The sequence below is a fragment of the Ictidomys tridecemlineatus genome, chromosome 5 (assembly GCF_052094955.1).
Source record: "Ictidomys tridecemlineatus isolate mIctTri1 chromosome 5, mIctTri1.hap1, whole genome shotgun sequence".
NCBI lineage: Eukaryota > Metazoa > Chordata > Mammalia > Rodentia > Sciuridae > Ictidomys > Ictidomys tridecemlineatus.
Window position 1 is genome coordinate 110,985,093 of NC_135481.1, and position 20,329 is coordinate 111,005,421.

General features: G+C 43.4%; 1 protein-coding gene across 1 annotated transcript; it reads left to right on the plus strand.

Moving 5' to 3' along the window:
• The first annotated feature begins 3,835 nt into the window (after nt 1-3,835).
• On the plus strand, nt 3,836-14,807 carry Calm1 (calmodulin 1). Its single transcript, XM_078050707.1, has 6 exons — nt 3,836-4,092; nt 6,783-6,813; nt 7,916-8,059; nt 10,462-10,568; nt 10,979-11,114; nt 11,290-14,807. The coding sequence occupies exons 1-6, from the start codon at nt 4,090-4,092 to the stop codon at nt 11,316-11,318; spliced, it is 450 nt and encodes a 149-aa protein (XP_077906833.1). The 5' UTR covers nt 3,836-4,089; the 3' UTR covers nt 11,319-14,807.
• Nucleotides 14,808-20,329: the final 5,522 nt, after the last annotated feature.

A 20,329-nucleotide genomic window follows, 5' to 3' on the forward strand; every position in this document is an offset into this window, starting at 1 on the left:
ATGAGAGGTAAATCCACACACAAACAGAAAGAAACTGCTCTGGAGATTGGGAATAGTTAGATGAATTCCCAAAGAGTGGGAATCCATCAAAGTACTTCTGCATTACAGCGAGGAGAAGGAGGAAACTGGGGATGGTGGAGAGGTAGGAGGCAAGATTTTTTTTTTTTTTTTTCAGAGAAAGGGCTCCAGAGATGGGTGCCAGTTTGGCATTATAATTTTCTTGAGGCCTCTGATAATTCAGCTGCAACACAATGAGTGGGTTTAAATTGGTTATTTACCATCAAAGAAATCAACCTCTCCCCTCTCTCCTGCACCACCACCACCACCACCACCACCACCACCACTACCTTCCCTCCCCCCAGCCTCTTTCTCAAAAGATTATATACTCCATGAAAAGAGATTATATATGCCATGTTATGTTTATGGTGCCTAGAAAAGTGTGAGGTTCAATAAATAATATTCAAATAGGGAGTTGTTCTGACGTAGATTTAATTATATTCTCTGAATATAGGCTAGTAAAAGTCTGGACTACACCCGTTTTGTATGAATTGATATCTTAAAATTGGGTTTTACTTCAGGGGCAGTTTTGTGAAAAACAAATTTAAAATACCTGGAGAGACAGCCTGGTCTAAAGAGCAGGACTGGGATTAAAGAGCCATCAGTCATCGGGTGTCACCTGGGTGTGTGACAGTGAGCAAATCTCCTTACCAACTCTATAGGCCTCTGAGGCAAAACCAGACTCATTCCTTAGCTAGAAGGCATCACAAAGCAAATGTTTTGCTTTGGTTTTCTTTCACATTGTGTGCCTTGTGTGGGAGACAGAGCCATTACTGCATTCCTTGGGTAAGAAGTAACTCTGTAAAAACCAAATTTTAATTTTAACCTGAACTTTCCTTCCCCCATCAATTAAATGAAAGTAAATACTGTTAAATTACAAGTGATAGTTATGGTATGAGACTTGAGTGCTTAGGTTTCCAGCTAGACTTTTGGATTCTACCACTTAATTAGGCAAGCCACTGAATTACTCAGTGCCTCAGTTTCCCCATAATGGATAAAAATGGCACCTGCCTCACTGGATGGGTAGCATGAAGTAATACATTGAGAACAGGGCCTGGACACAATCAACATTTAGTAAATATTATTTTAAACTATTTCCATTTCTCCATTTGCCCTCTTCATCTTCAATATGTATATTTTGTGTGCATATATGACACATATATATAACACATATGTAAGACACATATATATACAGACACAGGGTTTCACAGCCAGAAGGAATTTATATATCAAGCTCAAACCTCTTATTTTAACCATGGTTATGTACATTTATTACACTTGTGTTCTTTCTGTCAGTCTCAGGTGGTGTGATCGAGCCAGTGAGAGAAACGATATTCAATCCTGAGAGACTTGGCGAGGGGTTGTATTTGCACTTTTTTTACCATCTAACATTATTTGACTTAAATGATTTTATATAGAACCATTTCCTTTAAACATCACAGAATGTTCCTTCCATAGGCTTTTTGATTCTCAGTAAATTAAGATATTAATGTAAGGTAGCTTGTTTTCCTGATGGCTGATTTCTTCACACATTGGGAAGCTCGGTCATTTAAAGGAGTCTATTTGATAATGAAAAGCCAATAAGCTCTGTCAGAAGAATCTGCTCTATGAACTAGACAAATCCTTAGCATTACGCCTTTAAAAACTTTCAGATACTGATTTCACTCATATACAATCTAATATTAGAGCCCCTGAGCAAGGGCTGAAGCTCTCTTTACACCCCATCACTGACTCACGGTAAGATCTTGGGCAAGTCACTTGACCTTCTTATGTTTCAGTGTGTCAAACAAGCCATAAAACTCTGTAAAGCATGACCTCATTACCAATCCACTAGACTTGAAAGCTAGGGTATGCTTTGATACATTAAAGAATTACCCAAAGAGAACTCATATGTATAATATGAAGATCAGAAAAAGAAATTTCACTGTTATAATTAAAATAATTCTGAGATGCAGTTTTTAAGCACGTAACCTCATGCAAAAGTTTCAACAGATTTTATTTGGGTGAAATAAGGTTAAATGATATGAGAAAAATTATTATTTGAGAAACAGATTGTAGCAACTTCACCAAAACTGCTTGAAATGGAAGACCACTAGAAACTAGTGGATCCTCAATATTAAACACAAATAACTCATTTAGGAACAAAGCAGTTTTAACAATGACTTTGGCTAGTTGGACTCATAACCTACTGGATTATTGAATATTTTTAAAACAATCTTTGTATTCGTTACTTTCCCCCCTGTAAGTATGAGGATATTCTTCTGGGGGTTAATTTGTGAAGAATTTCTTGTCTGTTTTGCAGAGAGAAGGCAGTATCCTTCTCTGGCTTGCTGCTGCAGCTTCTCTTTAAATTAAAACAGCAGGCTCACCCTGCCTGTGGCATTCCAGAAAGAACATCAGTAAGCACAGTTCCGCAGATGCTGACATCTTGTCTGAGGTTATCCCAAGAAGTCTGTGGTGGTTGCAATATGCCCAAACAGTTTTTACTCTTTTAAAACATCTTTCTTGTCAAAGCCAGAAAACAAATATAACCAAGCAAAGCCTTTTCAAGAGGAGCATGTTAATCATATATTTTGCTGTATTCTCTGAAAGAATAAGCAAATGATAACCTGCAACTTGCTCTGTAAACAAAAGATGAAATTCTGTGTTCTGCCTTGGCAAGAAAAGAAACTGCAGCATTTTGTCCAGATTTCTACAACGCCTGGGCTTAAAATTAAGAAATGAAATTGTTCTTTCTCTGGTTTACAGAAGAAAGGATAATAGTAGTAATTTAAAGATTAAAATATTATTTTTAAAGGAATATAATCAAGATAGTAGGTTAAAGTACAATCTACCTCCACACAAGAGGCAAATGGTTATGTGTTCCAGCTGTAACCTAGGGGATTCTAAGTATCTATATTCTTTGTTTCTGCGGCTTTATGAATAGATTCTGGTTCATTTCAGGATCAGGAAAAATATAAAAAATTTAAAGTATGGGTTTTAAGATCGACAGAAACTAAGTAATTTTTTAGCAAGACTGGAAACAAATATTGAATAGCAAAAGAGAACAAAACAGTGTGGGAGAAATATTCAGGCTATTCAGTAATGCTAAAACATTACTGGAAACATAAAAACATTAAGACTGGGCTAGTAAACATAGATTTAGCAACTGAGCCGATATAGTGTGCCTCAGATGGTTCTTCAAAATGTGAAAAGCAAAACATCCGACCAATTTCTTCCGCGAGGTGGACCACCTAGTGCCCCGCAGAGCCCTCTTCTCAGCAGCAGTAGTCCACCTTTGCCGCCACCTTCCCGTGGCTGCTCCCCGCCCCAGAATCTCCCACAGGACCGCTCCAGGAACTGGAAGCAGTGGCTGGGGACCCTGGGGGTGGGGACCCTGGAGGTGGGGACCAGCGTGACCCTGCCGCCCCAGTGGAGCGGTTGGAGAGGTGCAGGGGGGAGGGGTACCCTCGGAGGGGATGAGCAGGTGCGGGGTGTCGGCGGGGCAGCCTGATGTCCCCAGGTCTGGCTAAGCAAGTGTTCCGTCTCGCCCCAGCCCAGGCTGCGCGTCTCAGGAACACTCCCAACCACACCTGCCCCGCGACTGCGCGTCCCTCCCCGACCCCTGTGGTCCGGGTCCCGGGGCTGGGCCGGCCGCGGTGGGAGCGCAAGGGGGCGGCGGGATGCCGGCGGGGCTGGGGGGCGGGGCCAAGCGGAAAGGCCCGGCCGTCGCAGCACCGCCCTGCGCGAGGAGGCCCAGCCGCGGCGGAGGGATACGGCGCGCCATATATATATACAGCAGCGCGCAGGATCGCGCTCCGGCAGTGGTGCTGGGAGTCTCGTGGACGCGGCGCCGTTACTCGCACTCGGGCGGCGGCGGCGGCGGCGGCAGCGGCGCAGGCGGCGACGGATCCAGTACTTCTCGCAGCGCTCACTTCGCCTTAGCAGCAGCAGCAGCAGCAGCAGCAGCAGCAGAGGCACCTCTGCCGTCACAGCTACTGCGCTGGTGCAGCTACTCTTCGCTCCCTCTGCTCTTCCTCCCTTCACTGCACCATGGTAGGTCGGGAGCGGCAAACGTCCGCGTAGCAACTGCCTAAGATTAGCAGATTTTTAGTTAAGTCTTCCCCCCCACCCTTTTTTTTTTCCGGTTGTGGTTTTTCTCTCTTTGCCTGGTGTTACGCAGCAGATGAGGATGAAAAGGTGCATTTCGGATATGCATCTCAGTTTTCTCTGCCAGGGATCCTTTAATTTCGGACCCCTTGGAACTTGGCCTTGGGCTGTCCGCCGGTTTGTGCTGTGGCCACAGCTGCTCCGGGGCCTTCCGCATCCACTCCCTCCCTCAGCCCCGCACCCACTGCACCCAGCGCGCCGCACCCGGGCTGCCTGCAGCGCTGCGCCTCAGCCTGGGCCCCGGGGGGCGGGGGAGCCGGGCGGGGCCGGGCACTGACGCCCCCCCTCGTTTTGGCCGAGGCTTGAAGGTGGCGGGTCCGGCGAGCAGCGGAGAATGAATGGACCCAAGCGAACCCGTGGCGCATATTCCTTCGGCCGCAGGGTCTAAGGTGCAGTCAGCGGCCGACTCCCCAGTCGACCCTGTTGGGCGCTCTCCTGCGGCCACTGTCCCCTCCTTCCTCCAGGGGGGCGCGGCGCGGGCGTGGGCTGGGAAGGAAGGAGCCGGGGAAGGGTGGGGTGGGGGCAGGAAGGCGAGGGGTGGGGGGCGGAGAGGGCGGAAGCGTCGGGCCGGCCGCCCTGCGCCCGGGCGGGGCCCTGCGGTGTGGCTCGGGCGCGTGTCTCCTTGTTCCGCACCCCTGCGGCCCCCCACCCCGTGCAGTGGCAGAGGCGTGCGAGCGCCTGGTTTCACCAGGAGGCCCCCTCCCGCGGGAGGCGCTCGGTCGCACTAATTGGGGCGGAGGGGCGGGGGAGGAGGGAGCTGGCGCGCGACTCGTTTCCATTAGAGACGCAAAGTTTCTGCTCCGCGAGGAGGCGGCGGCGGCGCGGAGGGCTCGCCGCCTGGGGGAACAGAATCGGGTGGGAAGGTGCGGGGCTGCTGTGGCTGAGAAGTGGGGATCGCCCTGGCTGAAGAGGGGTGGCACCCCGCCTTAGGGTCTTCTCGCCCCTCCTGCTCTTGGGAGCGCGCCTCTGTCCCACCGCTGGCCTCAGTCCGCAGAGAGATGCCCTCCACGTTTCCGCTTTCTCTGCAGCCTCTAGATTGCCAGGTGCAACTGTGCGCCTCGCTGGGTGCGTTTTTCCACTGCCCCTTTCCTCCCTCAGCGGGCAGGGCTGACATCATCGGCAGCATTTTCTGGTTTGGTGGCGTGGTGGTTCCCGACAGGGTTCTGGAACGCCTTTGCCCCAAGGCTAACAGAATTTGGGGGAAGTGGATTTCGATGTCTGGAAGATGGATAACTCTTCGGACATAGAGTTTTGCGGGGATGTGGGAATGTACTCCCCAGTAAGGTGACAGTTTCTTCATGCTTCCTGTTGTATTATATGTTGCCCGGAGTTACGTAAAGCATCCAGCCTCCTTCATTTGATTTAAGAAAAGTAATTTTCAGTGATTGGGGTAACAGACGGAAAATGTACTTATAAGTTGTAAAAAACAAACAAACAAACAAAAAAACCCAAGTCTTTCCCCACGCCTTTCAATATATTGGAACACCTTTCTTCCTGTGAAAGTTTTCACTTTAACACCATCTGCTTTCTATTAGTTCCTATTTTGTAACTAGCTTCGTTAGGCATCCTTCATGAAAATAAAAATATATATTAGTTTTCCTTGTTTTTGAATTCCCCCTATTGTGAGCACAGATTCAGTGTTGCAGAGACCACATAATGCAAGTGAGAATTAACTTCGTGGTCATTATCACAGTGAATAAAGTGTTTATTATGAGCGACTTATGGCATTCTTAGGGTAAATACAGGAAATTTAATAGTTTACTGCTTTTCATCAAAAAAGGGGTGGGGGGTATAGTCTTATAATTTGTAGTGTTCTGTGTTTTTGCAGTCTTGTAACACGACTCTTTCCCCTGGCTTCTGAATTGTAGGCTAATTTGACTGAAGGCATTAGCCTTTGTAAATGGTAGGCTTTTTAACAAATAAATGCCTAATTTAAATGAATGGAAAGCATTTGTTACATGAGAATGAAGCTAGTGGGGTAAGCCATTGATGTATATTTATATTTCTACTTAATTGCTTCTCATAAAAGGGTATAAAAGCCTGTTAATCCAACCCAATGCTATTATGTAACACCAGTTTGGAGATTTTGAGAGCCCAAAGCAATGCGCGAAGTGCGCTAAAAGTCGGCCCCTGGACAAGATCCTGATCCTGGGCTGCGGTGGCAGCAGCATTGGGTTGTATTGGTTGGATAGGAGCAGAAGCTGCAGTGTCCATGGCGCAGTAGGTGGCGCTCTTCTTTCTCAGCCTGCTGCTGCAGCAGCTACTGGCGCGGTTGGGCCTTTTGCCACTAGAGGTGCCATTTTTCATGTTATGAACTGACCCTACCTAGCCCAGACCTCAGAGCAAGCTGCAATCTGTAGGCCAGAAGAGAAACCTGAAGGGAGCGGATGTTGTCGCTTCCTTGCCATTCTTTGTTAAACTAACATAAGTGGTTTCCTCTATTCTAATCGCCTTCATTAAATGATAGTGCTAATGATATCAAATAATTTTAAGATTGATTTTTGAAAGATTATAATATTAAAATTTTTGATGTCAGCTAAATTCATTGAATTATAACCTTTTCTTTCTCCATGTAGGCTGATCAGCTGACTGAAGAACAGATTGCTGGTAAGTTGATGACTCCGGGGAGTCCCTAGAAGGCTGGAACTAGGTTCTGACTCAGTTTTGGTGACTCTTCTGTCCCTTTCTCCCTACAGTCTGAGCAGTTTTCGAAGAATTTACTTAAGTCAAAAGAGTAAGGAAAAAAAATATTTAGGTCAGGTGTTATTCCTGGCCAGTCTTTTAGTGATTGAAGGGAAGGAAGTGGAACTGGGAATGCCCACTGGTTACACCCCAGGCTGTCTGTGCTTTGCCATGCACGTATGCTGCGGCACCAAGCTTGCTCTTCCAGAGTTGGATTTACAGTTCTATGCCAAAGGTCTTTTAGCTTTTGCTTGGTATCCTAAAATAAATGGGAATGGGTAGAAATGAGTGTTGGAATCAATATGTTAATTGGGAAGTGAGTTACATTAGTTTGGATTTTAGTCTTTTTTCTATTTTTATTGAGACATAATTATACATCAGTGGGATTCGTTGTTGCCTATTCATACATGCATGTAACAGTTTGGTCTGTTTCCTTATCTGGTACCTTCCCTTTCCCCTCCTCCTGGCCCCTTTCCTTCATTGATTTTTTGTTTTCACTAGGTGGTCCTCCTTTTTCAATTTTAGCTCTTTAATATTCCATGGAGTACTTGTTTTGAAATTGTTTCTTTTCGGGAAACCAGGAATGCTCTGAAACACTCTGAACGCACTGTAGAAAGAACATGGGAATGGACATTTCTAGTAGCTTTCATGTCACTATGAAGCGAGAGGTTCTTATGACTATAGAAATTTAACATAAAGGGATTTTAAGAGAATATGTGGACCAATCGTCTCATGCCGGATGCAGTTAGGACTAATTTTAGGCTTGTTCAAGCTTAACTTTCTTTAAAAATATGAGGTTATTGTGGTTTTATGGTATTGGTTACCAGGAGCAGTATTTGTTTTATAGGCTGCTCTGACGGCTAGACCAACATGACTGTCGTGGTCTTTATTTTAGAAGATGAAGACCAGGTGGTTTCTGATAACTTGCACAACTTGAATGACTTGCTTTGGCAAGCCCCCAGAAAGTGTGTGTTGTGACTAGATTGGGTAAAGGCATTCATTCTAAAGGGTAAATTTTTGTTTTCAGAATTCAAGGAAGCTTTCTCCTTATTTGATAAAGATGGCGATGGCACCATCACAACAAAAGAACTTGGAACCGTCATGAGGTCACTGGGTCAAAACCCGACAGAAGCCGAATTGCAGGATATGATCAACGAAGTAGATGCTGATGGTAAGGGTTTTAGACCTGTGAATAAGTGCCAGTCTATTGTAATTCAAGTTCAGACATGTTACAAGATTTGTCTTTCAGGTCCCAGAGCAAAGCAGATGAGCGGAGTTTGTTTCTGTGGTTGACTTTATAGCCATTGACATTAAATAGAAGATTGTGGGCCTGCATTAACCCTGCTCACTGTCTAGAACGTTGCCTGGATAAGATAGCTGCATTGTTCCTTTCTGCTTGCTGTGACCTATAGCTCAAATCTTACCAACTGTCCCGCTAGTCTGCAATGAGCTCTATGGGGGGAGTAAAAATAAATAGCCATAGAATATGCTCTTAAAAAAATCCCTAAGAGGAAGAGAATCCCTCAAGTGCAGCAGGTGAAGATCTCTCTTAGAAATCAACATTACAGCTTAAGACAGTGTAAGTGGTGGGTGTTTGCTAAGGAGCACCACAGGAGGCTGGGGGAAGGGTGTCTGATGACTGTAGGGATAGATGTGCAGAACCAAGAGAAGGGGAAGTTGCACGAGGTGTACCCTAAGAAGGAAGTGGCAGTCACCCCTGTAGCAGTTCATCCTCATTCCCCCCACCACTCCTCCAGGGCACAGCGGCTTTCATGGCTTACTTCCATCAGTAAACAGACACACCTCACAACCTGTGAATTTTTGCAAATCATATAAACTCACTAATGTGCCACATAAGATTGTAGAACACAATATATTTTTTAAAGATGAGCTAAGAATAAACAGTTTGGATCTAGACTTTACTTTCTAGGTAATTGACCTGATAGTAGCCATTTAGAAAAATATGGTACTGTAAGGGGTATAATAGAATTATACTTGTCAAAAACATTTAGAAGCAGAGTTTTTAGTTAAGCTCTTTGACAAGGATTTCTGGGACCATTAGAGTTACTTTCAAAGACTGTTTTAGAAAAGTGAACTTTCCATAGTTAGGTCTAGTTTTTTTTTTTTTGTTGTTGTTTTTTTTTTTTTTTTTTGATACAGGGGATTGAACTCAGAGGCACTCAACCACTGAGCCACATCCCCAGCCCTATTTTGTATTTTATTTAGAGAAAGGGTCTCACTAAGAACCTCGCCATTGCTGAGGCTGGCTTTGAACTTGCGAACCTCCTGACACAGCCTCCTGAGCCACTGAGATTACAGGCGTGCGCCACCACGCCCCACTAGGTCTAGTTTTATTGCTAAGGTGATTAGACATCTAGGAACATGAGTGGCTCCCTCCAGTTTTGTGTGAACTCTGGGAAACTAGGGGATGGAAGGAGGTATATTTGGCTCTCAAACTATATGGGGGAAGTTGCATCAAGCTACTGAATTGTGTATTTGCTCTGAGTAAATATGGTGGTACCTAAACATCTTTGCATGATTGTGAGATAGCACTTCATTTTGTCTTGCATGAATACAGTTTTGATGTAAAATTTTAGAGGCCTAAAAGACTTTAAGAAATTTCTGAATTTTTGAAAAATTAGTTAATTTTTTTGTAGATCTAGTATGAAACTCAGGGTCTTGTGCAAGCTGAACTATATCCTCAGTGCCGGAATTACTCTGTTTTAGAGGTACTGGTGAAAACGAGTAACTTAACCTGATGATTTTTTTCTAATTTTATTTTCATTTAATTCAAGTAACAATGGAGGCTTGTTTTGGGGGTATCCATTTGTTAGTTTTAGGGGAATTATTTGGAATACTGCCCATAAAGTGAATGCTTGTGACAGTGTCCTAATATTAATAGTCTGAGCTGGAAATGCTTCTGATCATTTCCCTTAGTGTGAAGTAGAGAGTCACTTTGGGGCTAATGATGTAGCTTAGTGGTGGAGTGCATGCTAGCATCTGAGGAGCCCTGGATTCAGTCCCTTGCACCAAAAGAAAAAAAAAAGACTTGGGAGAAAAATGATTAGGTGACTCATAGTGTGGCTGAAAAATGCTCCTGGAGAAGACTATGGCCCGTTCATAACCATTTTTCCCACTCTTATTCTCCTTTTGTCCCTAAAGCAGTTCATATATCACTGGCTTCAGTAGCTAAGGTAGAGTTAAGCCTGAGTGATCTCCTTAGTTCAGAGTGGGCAGTCGAGAGTGCTTGTTTCAAAAGTGGGAAGATTGTTCCTGCGATGTGCTGCTTTCCCCTTGAACTGCCCAGCTAACTTCAGTGGTCACAAATGCAGGCATATGGTTTCCTTTGTATCTTTCAGTGCTGCCCTGGGCACCGATGATTAATTTGAATCATGTGAAATTTGCCCTGTGACGTATTTGAACATTTTAGACCTATAAAAGATTGATCCTAATAAAATAGTCACTTTGTTACAGCAAGTGCTTGCCATTCCGTATAATGGCACCAAAATTATTACTGCAGAGCTGGGTTAAGCAGAGCTTATCTTACTTGAGCTTTTTGTTTCTTATTTTGAGGTAATGGCACCATTGACTTCCCAGAATTTTTGACTATGATGGCTAGAAAAATGAAAGATACCGATAGTGAAGAAGAAATCCGCGAGGCATTCCGAGTCTTTGACAAGGTAATTCTGCATCTGTGTTGCAGGCAGTCTGACTTTTTTGGCCATCACAACTGATGGCTGCAGCGGTCAGTCAGTGAGACAGTGAGACACAGCCGCACTGCCTGAGCCTCTGGTCTTGCTTCCAAGTATCCTGATTTCTTTAGTAATCTTGCTGGTTGAGGGGAGGGAGGCATAATAGAGAGGGTCTTTAAACCACCTCTGATTATTATTTTCAGTACTTGTTAATGGAAAAAAGTCCCAAAATTCGCCATGGTGTTAGTTGGCCTGTGGTTAGTAGGTAGAGGTGGGAGCTGGAGATGGGAGCAGTGTTGATGTCAGCAAAATTGGCAATAACTTGAGAGGGGCATAATTAAGTTAAAGACCTACTTGCTCACCAAACCACCATCCATAACAATGCTGAATATTCCCAGGATGGAAATGGTTACATCAGTGCAGCAGAACTACGTCACGTCATGACAAACTTAGGAGAAAAACTAACAGATGAAGAAGTAGATGAAATGATCAGAGAAGCAGATATTGATGGAGACGGACAAGTCAACTATGAAGGTAAAGCCCTAAAAACTGCTTTGGCTTAGTCTTCAGTAGTCTTCTTTTGGATCTGAAAACAAATCAGCCGTTTCTTTAGACATCTACTGATTTTGTTGTACGCAGAGTAGAGATGTTGTTTTTACTAAAGCTGCTTTTGAAGATAACCAAAAGTTATGATTATTTGTCTTTTCAGAATTCGTACAGATGATGACTGCAAAATGAAGACCTACTTTCAACTACTTTTTCCCCCCTCTAGAAGAATCAAATTGAATCTTTTACTTACCTCTTGCAAAAAAAAAAAAGAAAAAAAAGAAAAGAAAAAAGTTCATTTATTCATTCTGTTTCTATATAGCAAAACTGAATGTCAAAAGTACCTTCTGTCCACACACACAAAATCTGCATGTATTGGTTGGTGGTCCTGTCCCCTAAAGATCAAGCTCCACACCAGTTTTACAATATAAATACTGTACTACCTTAATGATAAGGAAGCACTTAGTGGACTCCTTAAAGTTCCATTTGCTAATGATTAATACACTGTTTGGGCTGGCCAGTTTTTCATGCATGCAGCTTGATGATTGAGCACAGTCAGGCATTTGTATTAAAATCAAAAAATGAAAAAACAAATTCAAGACTATCAGATGGGTCCTAGTGCAGTTTGTTAGCATAAATTGTCATAGCTGGTTTACCGAAAACACATTTAAAATTGGTTTACCTCAGGATGATGTGCAGAAAATGGGTGAAGGTTAAACTGCTGAGACGGTAGCCCCAGTAGTCGGATGGTCCTCTTGTACTTCATGTGCTCTGACCCATGGTGACAATGACACCCTGGTGGTATGCCTGCATATGTTGGTTTAGCATTGTCTGCATTGTGTTAGAGTGAAATGGGTGTCAGGCTGTCACCTCTCACACAATTTTTAATAAGAATTCTTTATCAAGGGAGCATCTTTGGACTCTCTGTTTTTAAAACCTTCTGAACCATGACTTGGAGCCGGCAGGGTAGGCTGTGGCTGTGGACTTCAGCACAACCATCAATGTTGCTGTTCAAGAAATTACAATTTATGTCCATTCCAAGTTGTAAATGCTAGTCTTTTTTTTTTTTCCAATAAAAGACCATTAACTTAAAGTGGTGTTAAATGCTTTGTAAAGCTGAGATCTAAAGGGGGATGAGGCAGTTGAAGGGGAGACCAATGTACATTAAATACCCACAGCCCAGTGTTGGGTTTTCCCTCCCTCCAAGATTCCAGCACCACCTCCGAGCCCAAGACCTTGCCTAAACATGGGCAGCTGCCACCGATGGCTTTTATCATACCTGAGGATGTGTAAGTCTAGTTGCATTTTTCTCTGGGGGAGGGGGGAGGCAAATCATGGTAACTTAATGACCTATTCAGGCTGTGGAGCTCTTAAGGAAGGAAAAAACCACTTTCTCAAGCATGTATTTAGGGGTTCTTCTCAATTGTGCTGCTGATTACCTGTTTTATGTAACTACTTGAGACCATCTGTGCAAGAGACATGGTTTAGTGTGTCTGTAATTCAATCCTCGCTGTGTGTGGTAGAAGCAGTAGTCCTTTCCTAAGCCAGTCTCTTCATGCCTAAAAGACACTACCAGTCACCTTTGATTCCGTTTTTAATTTATAATTCTATTTAACATCCCCCTTTTACTTTTTTTCTTTAAGTTGACTTGGCTTTGCCCCACACTTCCTTCCCCACCCCCTCCAGGTAGAACTAATGCTAAGCCTCTGGCTTGAAAGTAAAACTCCAGCCCAGAGTGAATTTCATGTCTAATTATAAACCTTTAACCAAAACTCAGACATGCTGATGCTGGTTTTGTAATGGAATTGGTCCATTTTAAAAAGCCCCCTTAAAAGCATATTGCCTTTAATGCAGTGCTCTTGAAATGCAGGCTGGGTTTGTATTTTTCAGGGTGTGCACTGGTTGTGTCTTAGCAGGGAGATGGGTTCTTGAGTGGTGGCATGGGTGGTTTTAATTTGCCGGGGGATGGTGGCAGGCTGCTAGCAAGGCAGTGTGAGGAGCTCTGGGCAGCCAAATGGGTGCGTTCAGGGCTGATTTAGAGCCCTTGGCTTCTCCTTCCTCTCCTACTCCCTGTCTTTCTGGCATTTTGTAGCTTGTTAGTTTTCTGCCAGAGGGGTGGGTCAGAGCAGTGGAGAGGACACATTGCCCGTGGCCTCTGCTGTGAGTCCTTGGACGGGTAGTTGGCCTTTCTCAATTCCCTGAGTCTGCGGGAACACCCGAGTACCTGGGGTTCCTCTTCTGTTGAGTTACTGAGGGCTTCTGGTTTGAACAAGTGAACGACATGGATGTTTCTGGTAGGGAGGTCAAATGGCCCAGTTGCTGACCCAGTCTCGGGCCTTTGGTCATGACTGGTAGTTTCAAAGTGGGGTGGGGATGGCAACTTGTTTTTAAAAACTTAACCTCGCTCACCCTTTTACTGAGTCTTTCTAGAAGTGGGTGGACTCTATTTTCATAGTCCTGCAGCCTATCCTAAAAGACTACTTTTGAAACAGGGTTCTTGGGGGGCCAGGATCCTGTATGGGAACCAGAAGCCCACCCTCCTCCCCAGGGAATAACGTTGGGGCCTGGAACGGAGGTGAGGCAGAGTCTACTGTAGCCTTCGCCCCTGGCGTCTTGGGGCAGGACCGGCCCAGGGGTGGGTGTCTGCAGTCTGCTTGAGTTGGAGGAAAGCGCCTGGTGTCATGGCAGTACCCTTGAAGTTGGGTAGCACCTTCCTGTAAACTCGCCCCTACTTCTAACTGCTCTATAAATATATACATATATTTATATATATAAAATGACTAGTTTAACTGGCATCCTGCTTCAGCCTGAGACTTGCCATAAGAAACTGCTGAGTACTTGGCAAAGCCTTTCATAGTTTCATTCTCCATCTGTTTGGGGTAGGTGTTGAGCAAGGCAAGTGGGTCTCAATACTTCAGAGGGTCTTTGATGCACTGTTGCCAGGGAAGGCTTTTTCTGATTTTTTGACAAATTTTTGCACACTTTAATTGGTGTCTTTTGGCAACTTAAAACACATTGAAGATGAGCTATTGTACATATTTTTATATTCTCTTTATAAATGCATGTCAGACTGTACTTGTACCAATATTGGAATGAATGGCTGTCCAGTAGGCCTAGTGCTGCTGTCACATCAGAGGAATAGCATATATATTAGCCCCTCAGCATCCTGGAAACCTCTTCCTGAACAAAGAATGTAAATTTGGTCAAGTCTACTCTTCAATTATTTTAACCATTTGAATTATTTATTGTATATCCTAAATATATTTATCCTTTTGAGAGTGACTAGATTTCCACTGATGTGTCTTAATCTGTCCCTTCAGATGGCAGTTAATGGTTTTCCTTTTTAATCCCTTGAAGTTGTCCTGTAGGAGACAGAAACTGTCTGTCCCTTGGAGTAGAAGGTAGTGGCATGGGTAGAGTGTGTTCTTTCTCCAAATCTATTATGATGTTCATTAAACACTTCTGTAGCAAAGATGGCGGTGGTTCTTTGGTTACTGAAGTTGCCCTTCACCATGGCTATTTGGAAAGGAGATGTACTTGAACGTTTCTGTAAATCTCAAACTGTTTGGAGATTCAACCACCTCTCGGATGGGGGACCAACTCTATGGAAATTGTAAATAAGTTTTATTTATAAACCTGGCACTGTATTCAATAAACATTTCTGCAGCCTTTCATCTCTAACTGCGAACTGTGTAGGTTTTTAGCTTGAATAGCTTTCAATCCCTTTTGCTCTATGAAGAAGGGGAACCTGCCTGGGCTCCAGTGTAGCCCTGAGGGTGAGAGGCCAGAAGTGCTGTGGGTCCATCCGTGACAGCCTTACTCTAGCATGAAGTACTTTGGGTGTTGATAGCTGACATTTTAACCCTGTCTCTTGGCCCGTTAGTACATCCATGCTTCCTTTATGTAAAAAAAAATTCATACCATAGATTAGTTTCTCTTTGACCTTAACATCAATCCAATTTTCTGGGAATTGTTTTAGTACCAGGGATTGAACCCAGGGTGCTTAGCCACTGAGCTACATCCCCAGCCCTTTTTCTTTTTTTATCTTGAGACAAGGTCTTGCTAAGTTGTGGAGGATGGCTTTGAACTTGTGATCCTCCTGCCTCAGTCTCCCAAATTGCTGGGATTACAGGCGTGTGCCACTGCACCTGGCAAGAAATAAATTTTTCACATGGGGACTTTAAATGACAGAAGCACCTCCACTGACCTCCAGAGGAGACAGCCGAGGAAAGTGGGAAGGGCATGCAGTTTCCAGTGGTGTGGAAACCTCCCAGCTCCATCCCCAACCCTCATTCCTAGACCTCTGTTTCCAGAAGAATCTTTTCTACCCTGGTTCCAATCCCACACACGGAAGCAGTGAGAAGATCAAAAAGAAGATCACAGGATAAGCCTTGCTTTAGCCAGAAGGCTTGAGGCCCATCTCCAGGGAGCATTTAAACAGCCCCTCCTGTATGCAGGAGCTGGGATTCCACCCTAGGAACAAAGCCCTCTCTCCTCCAAGACTTGGAGCCTGGCTTCAAGTCTGAGTTCTGTCCCTCTGTGACCTTGGGCAGTTTCCTTACCATCTCTGGGTCTCTGTTTCCTGATTGTTAAAATAAGACCGCTGGACTGGTACCTTCTGCCTGTGGTTTTCCAGGATTCTGACCCACCTGGTTTGGCTCCTCTTGGTGTTTGAGCTGATGAAAATTGCAACCTCAAGTGGGAGAGAAATTGAGTCCTTCGAGCTGGCAAGTGGGACTTTAAAATCCTGAGCACCTCCATATTGGGAGTGGACTGGAGGCTACGCTTGCTATCAGGGCAGTGATGTAATAGTGGAACCTGGGTCAGAAAAACTGATAATTAAGTGACCCATTCGTCCAGAACGGAATTAAGAAGTTACCACTGGGCCAGTCAGGGATTCGGTCCAGCTGACAGCGTCATCTGATTTGTCAATAGCTCTGGTTTAGGAAAAGACATGCACATTTCCGATTTGAGCTGAACTTTCCCGGGCACTGGGGGGCTGGAGCACCCAGTGACTCACGATGCCTTAGAAGGAAATAAAACAAAGCTTTTTATAGCCGGGTTCTTCAGTCTCCCACTGCCCTTGCCCTCTGCCAGGGAGTGGGAGGAGCCAGCTCAGGCTGCACAGCCCACTGGGCGGGCCTGGCCAGCTTCCCACCTCCATGTGGGTCCCTGAACTTGGGTTTAAAAAAAACGGGCAGTTTCCCTTCTAAGAATTATTTATGTTTGTCTCATGTGTCAGCAACCTTCAAAGTGAGTATGAGTCGACATTGTCAGATAGTATTTCAAATGTCAAGTCTTGAGTTTTATTTTCATTTTTACAAAAACCAAAGGGAAAATCTGGAGTCTCCCTTGGTAAGATAATTTCTTGAACATTTTGTCACAACATAATCTTTTTGTTCTGGCTGCACAGAAGCATGTAGAGTTTGCATTTAGATGAATTCTTTTTTTTAAAATTAGAGCATTGTAACTACACATAGTATTTGGATTCCTCTTTCCCATTTTGAGTCTTTGTATACCTTTTAAATTGTGTGGGTTTTTTTTGTTGTTGTTGTTGTTGTTACTGCATCTTATAATAAAATGTAAATTCTCCCCCCCCACAACAGACCAATATCAAAATAAAGATTGGGATGGGTCTATTATTTTTTCTTTTTATTTTTTTAAAGTGTAGAGTATGTGCATAACATGTAAGACGTCCTGGGTTCAATCCCAGAAAAAAAAAAAAGAAATAGATAAAGTAATATAAAATGGTAGTATCTTATTTAAAAGAACTAGGTGATAATGTGGTAGACCAAACCCCCCATGATGCAAATTGCAAGTATCCGTATCTGATGATTCTCAAATGTTCTGGGTGCTTGCAATGACAAGAAGCTTGTTAACAGGCAATCCATTCTTATTTTCACAAAAGTATTTTTCTGATTCTAAAAGAAAGTGCTTTTATTGTATAAAATTTGTGATATCAATTCACCCACTATCTTACAAACTCTAGTCATCATTTTTTATTTCCTTTCAGAATTTTTTCTCATCCTATGGATATAGAGACATAACTTAAAACATTTGGGTCTTTATATAGATTTAAAAAAATGAAGCATAATACTCTAGTAGTCATGATTATATGTCCCATAGATACATCTATATCACAACTTTTTTTACTCCTTATATCTTTATTTAAGATGTAACTCATGTGTCATAAAGTTCACCCTTTTAGTATATTTGCAACCATTACCACTAATCTTAGGATGTTTTCTTGCAGGGCTGGAGATGGAACCCAGGATCTTGCACATGCTAGGCCAGTGCAGTCCAACTGAGCCCTATCCCTTGTCCCTAACTTTAGGACATTTTCATCATCCCTAAAAGAGACCCAGTAACCAGTCACTCCCCATTCTCTTTCCCTCCAACACCCTGGCGAGCACTAGTCTACTTTCTGGATTCAAACAGGTCTGTGTTCAAATCCTGCCTTCCTCAGTGCAGTGCAGGTGCCAACTCTGCACATCAGTGTCCACAAAATGGGAAAACACTTTCCTCACCAGGAGGCCGTAAGAGTAGACGGGAGGGTGGGATCCTCTAGCATAGTGGCTGGCACACGGCAGGTGCCTGCTCCATCCACACAACATGGACTCTGTTGCCACAGAAGACGAGCTAGGGTGACAGTTGCTCTGGTTTGTTTGACACAGCTCAAGTTGGTTCTTGGGAACTGCCACTCCCTTTCCTTGTGAAGCGCACACCCTGTTTAAGCACCCACTTCTTATCCCTTGGGAAGCACAGTGATGGTGCTTGCTCTCTAGAGCTTATGGACAGGGCTGCCAGATCCTCCAAGGCCAGGCCTCAGAGCTTCTAGTGTGTTTCCTTGGTGCATCCACAAGGCACTGCCTGGAGCATCCGGGGCACCTGCAGGCTCAGCAACCTCTGGAGCACAATGGAGGCTCTGTTCTTGTCCAAGGTCAGGAAAAGTCAATAGTTGGACCCTCTCTTATTCTTGGTGGACATTCGTCTACCTTCTATCCCTGTCTCCCGTTCCTTCTCTTCTAGAGCCCTGTGGCTCTAAATCAGAGTGTGCCTAACTCTTGAGGGATGCTCCTGCCCCCAGCCAGGTGCCTCCTCTCTAGGCTGGACTCAGCCAAGCTTCTAGCACTGTGGGGAGTGAAGCCATCTGGTCACATCTCCCTTCCTCTCTTCCCCGCCAAAGTCTTGATCTTCAGCAGTTAGCCATGAATGACACAACACCCCTCAACTGCCAAGACCTTCTGATTCCAACTCAAGGTCAAAGACACAGCCTCAAACCCCAGAGGTGGGCAATGACCCAATGGCTGGCTAAATTTTTAGTGAGCTCTTCCGCTTTGAAGGGTTCTGGAAAGAACTCAGGGTCTGGAGGCAGCTGTTCAAACAGGGTAAATCCTGTAGCTCAGCCTTGCAAATGACTGCCCGGCTGTCCCTCGGCTGCCACCTGGCACCAGCCAGCGATTCCCCACGTAATTCTCGTGCTCTATTGGGAGAGCCTGCTGATTGAAGGAGAGCGAGAGGGTTGCATTTTCCTGATTTGCTCGTAGGTTGGAGGTCTACAATTTTCAGGGCTCTGGATTAGAGGGTTTCAAAATCTTGGAAGGCACAGTCTTCACCTTTTGAGGAGCTTTTCCAGGTTTTTGGTAGAAACAACATTATTAAATACAACTGTCAATCAAATAACAGCATGCCAACAAATATAATAAACCAACTGAAATACATAAGACCTGATGCTGACATAGCATGAAAATGTACAAAGCAGGAATCAACCAGGATAAAGAAAACCAAACCATCATAGAGATTTTAATATATTCCTCTGAGTAATTGAGAAATCAGACAATTGAAGTTTGAATCACACAATTAGCAAGTTCAGTTTTATTATGTGTATGTAGAACACTACATCCAGCAATTAGAGAAGTCACATGAAAGATAGTAGATATTAATATTATTAACCATAAATTAATAACTATATAGTTATATACTTATATAAATAAATTGATTGTTATGATACTTATATAAATACATTAATAAATATTAATATTAGAGAATCAAGGTTGACTAAATATTAAATCATAATAAACCTCAACAAATATTTTTTAAAATTCTATCATAATAATGATATTATTTGACAACAAAAAATGGATAGAAAATAATTTCAAAAATACAACTTTAAACTTCAAAACAAATATTTTTAAGATCCACTTTTTAAAAAATATTTCTTTAGTTGTAGATGGATATAACTTCATTTTTTTTTTACATGGTGCTGAGGATGGAACCCAGCACCACACATGTGCTAGGTAAGCGCTCTGCCCCTGAGCCACCACCTCAGCCCTAAGGTCCACTCTTAACAGCAAATGGACCTATGAAGAAATAATGAAAACCAAGAAAATGATCAGAGCCAAATGAAAAAAATTCTACATTTCCAAACTTGAGCTGGGTGTGGTGGTGCATGCCTGAAATGCCAGTAACTCCTCGGGAGGTTCAGGCAGGAGGACCACAAGTTCAGGGTCAACATCAGCAACTCAGTGAGACCATGTCTCAAAAATACAAACTAAAAATAGGGCTGGTGATAGAGTAGCCCGGGTTCAATCCCCAGGACCGGGGGGAAAAAAAAAGGCAAAAAAATAAAATAAAATAAACCAAGCTTGGATATGGCTCAAGTAGTACTTAGAAATTTATAACCTTGAAATTCTTATCATGGGAAAGAAAAAAGGCTAAAAATAAGTAAGCTAAACATCCAACTTAAGCTAGCAAAGAACAGAGTGAGCCCCGTGGAAGCAGAGGGAGGCGTCAGAGATAACCACAGAAATTAATGAAACACAAAACAAAAATACTCTCATTTCAATCAACAAAGACAATCGATAAAGACAAAAAATAGATTTTAATATATTTCTCTGAGTAATTGAGAAACCAAGCAGACAATTGAAGTTAATGAAATGCAGAGATACTTGTATTTCTTGAAAAGACTATTAGAAATAGCATGCTGTTTTGTTATAAAATTAAAAATAGAATTACGATGTAACCTGGCAATTCCATTTCTGGCAAAAAAGAAAGAGAGAGAGAGAGAGAGAGAGAAAGAAATCCCATACCCAAAAACATTAAAACCAGAAAGTTTTTCAAGTGGTATTTGCACACCTACGTTCACAGCAACATTATTCAAAATAGCCAAAAGGTGGAAGCAACCCAGATGTCCCTCAATGGAT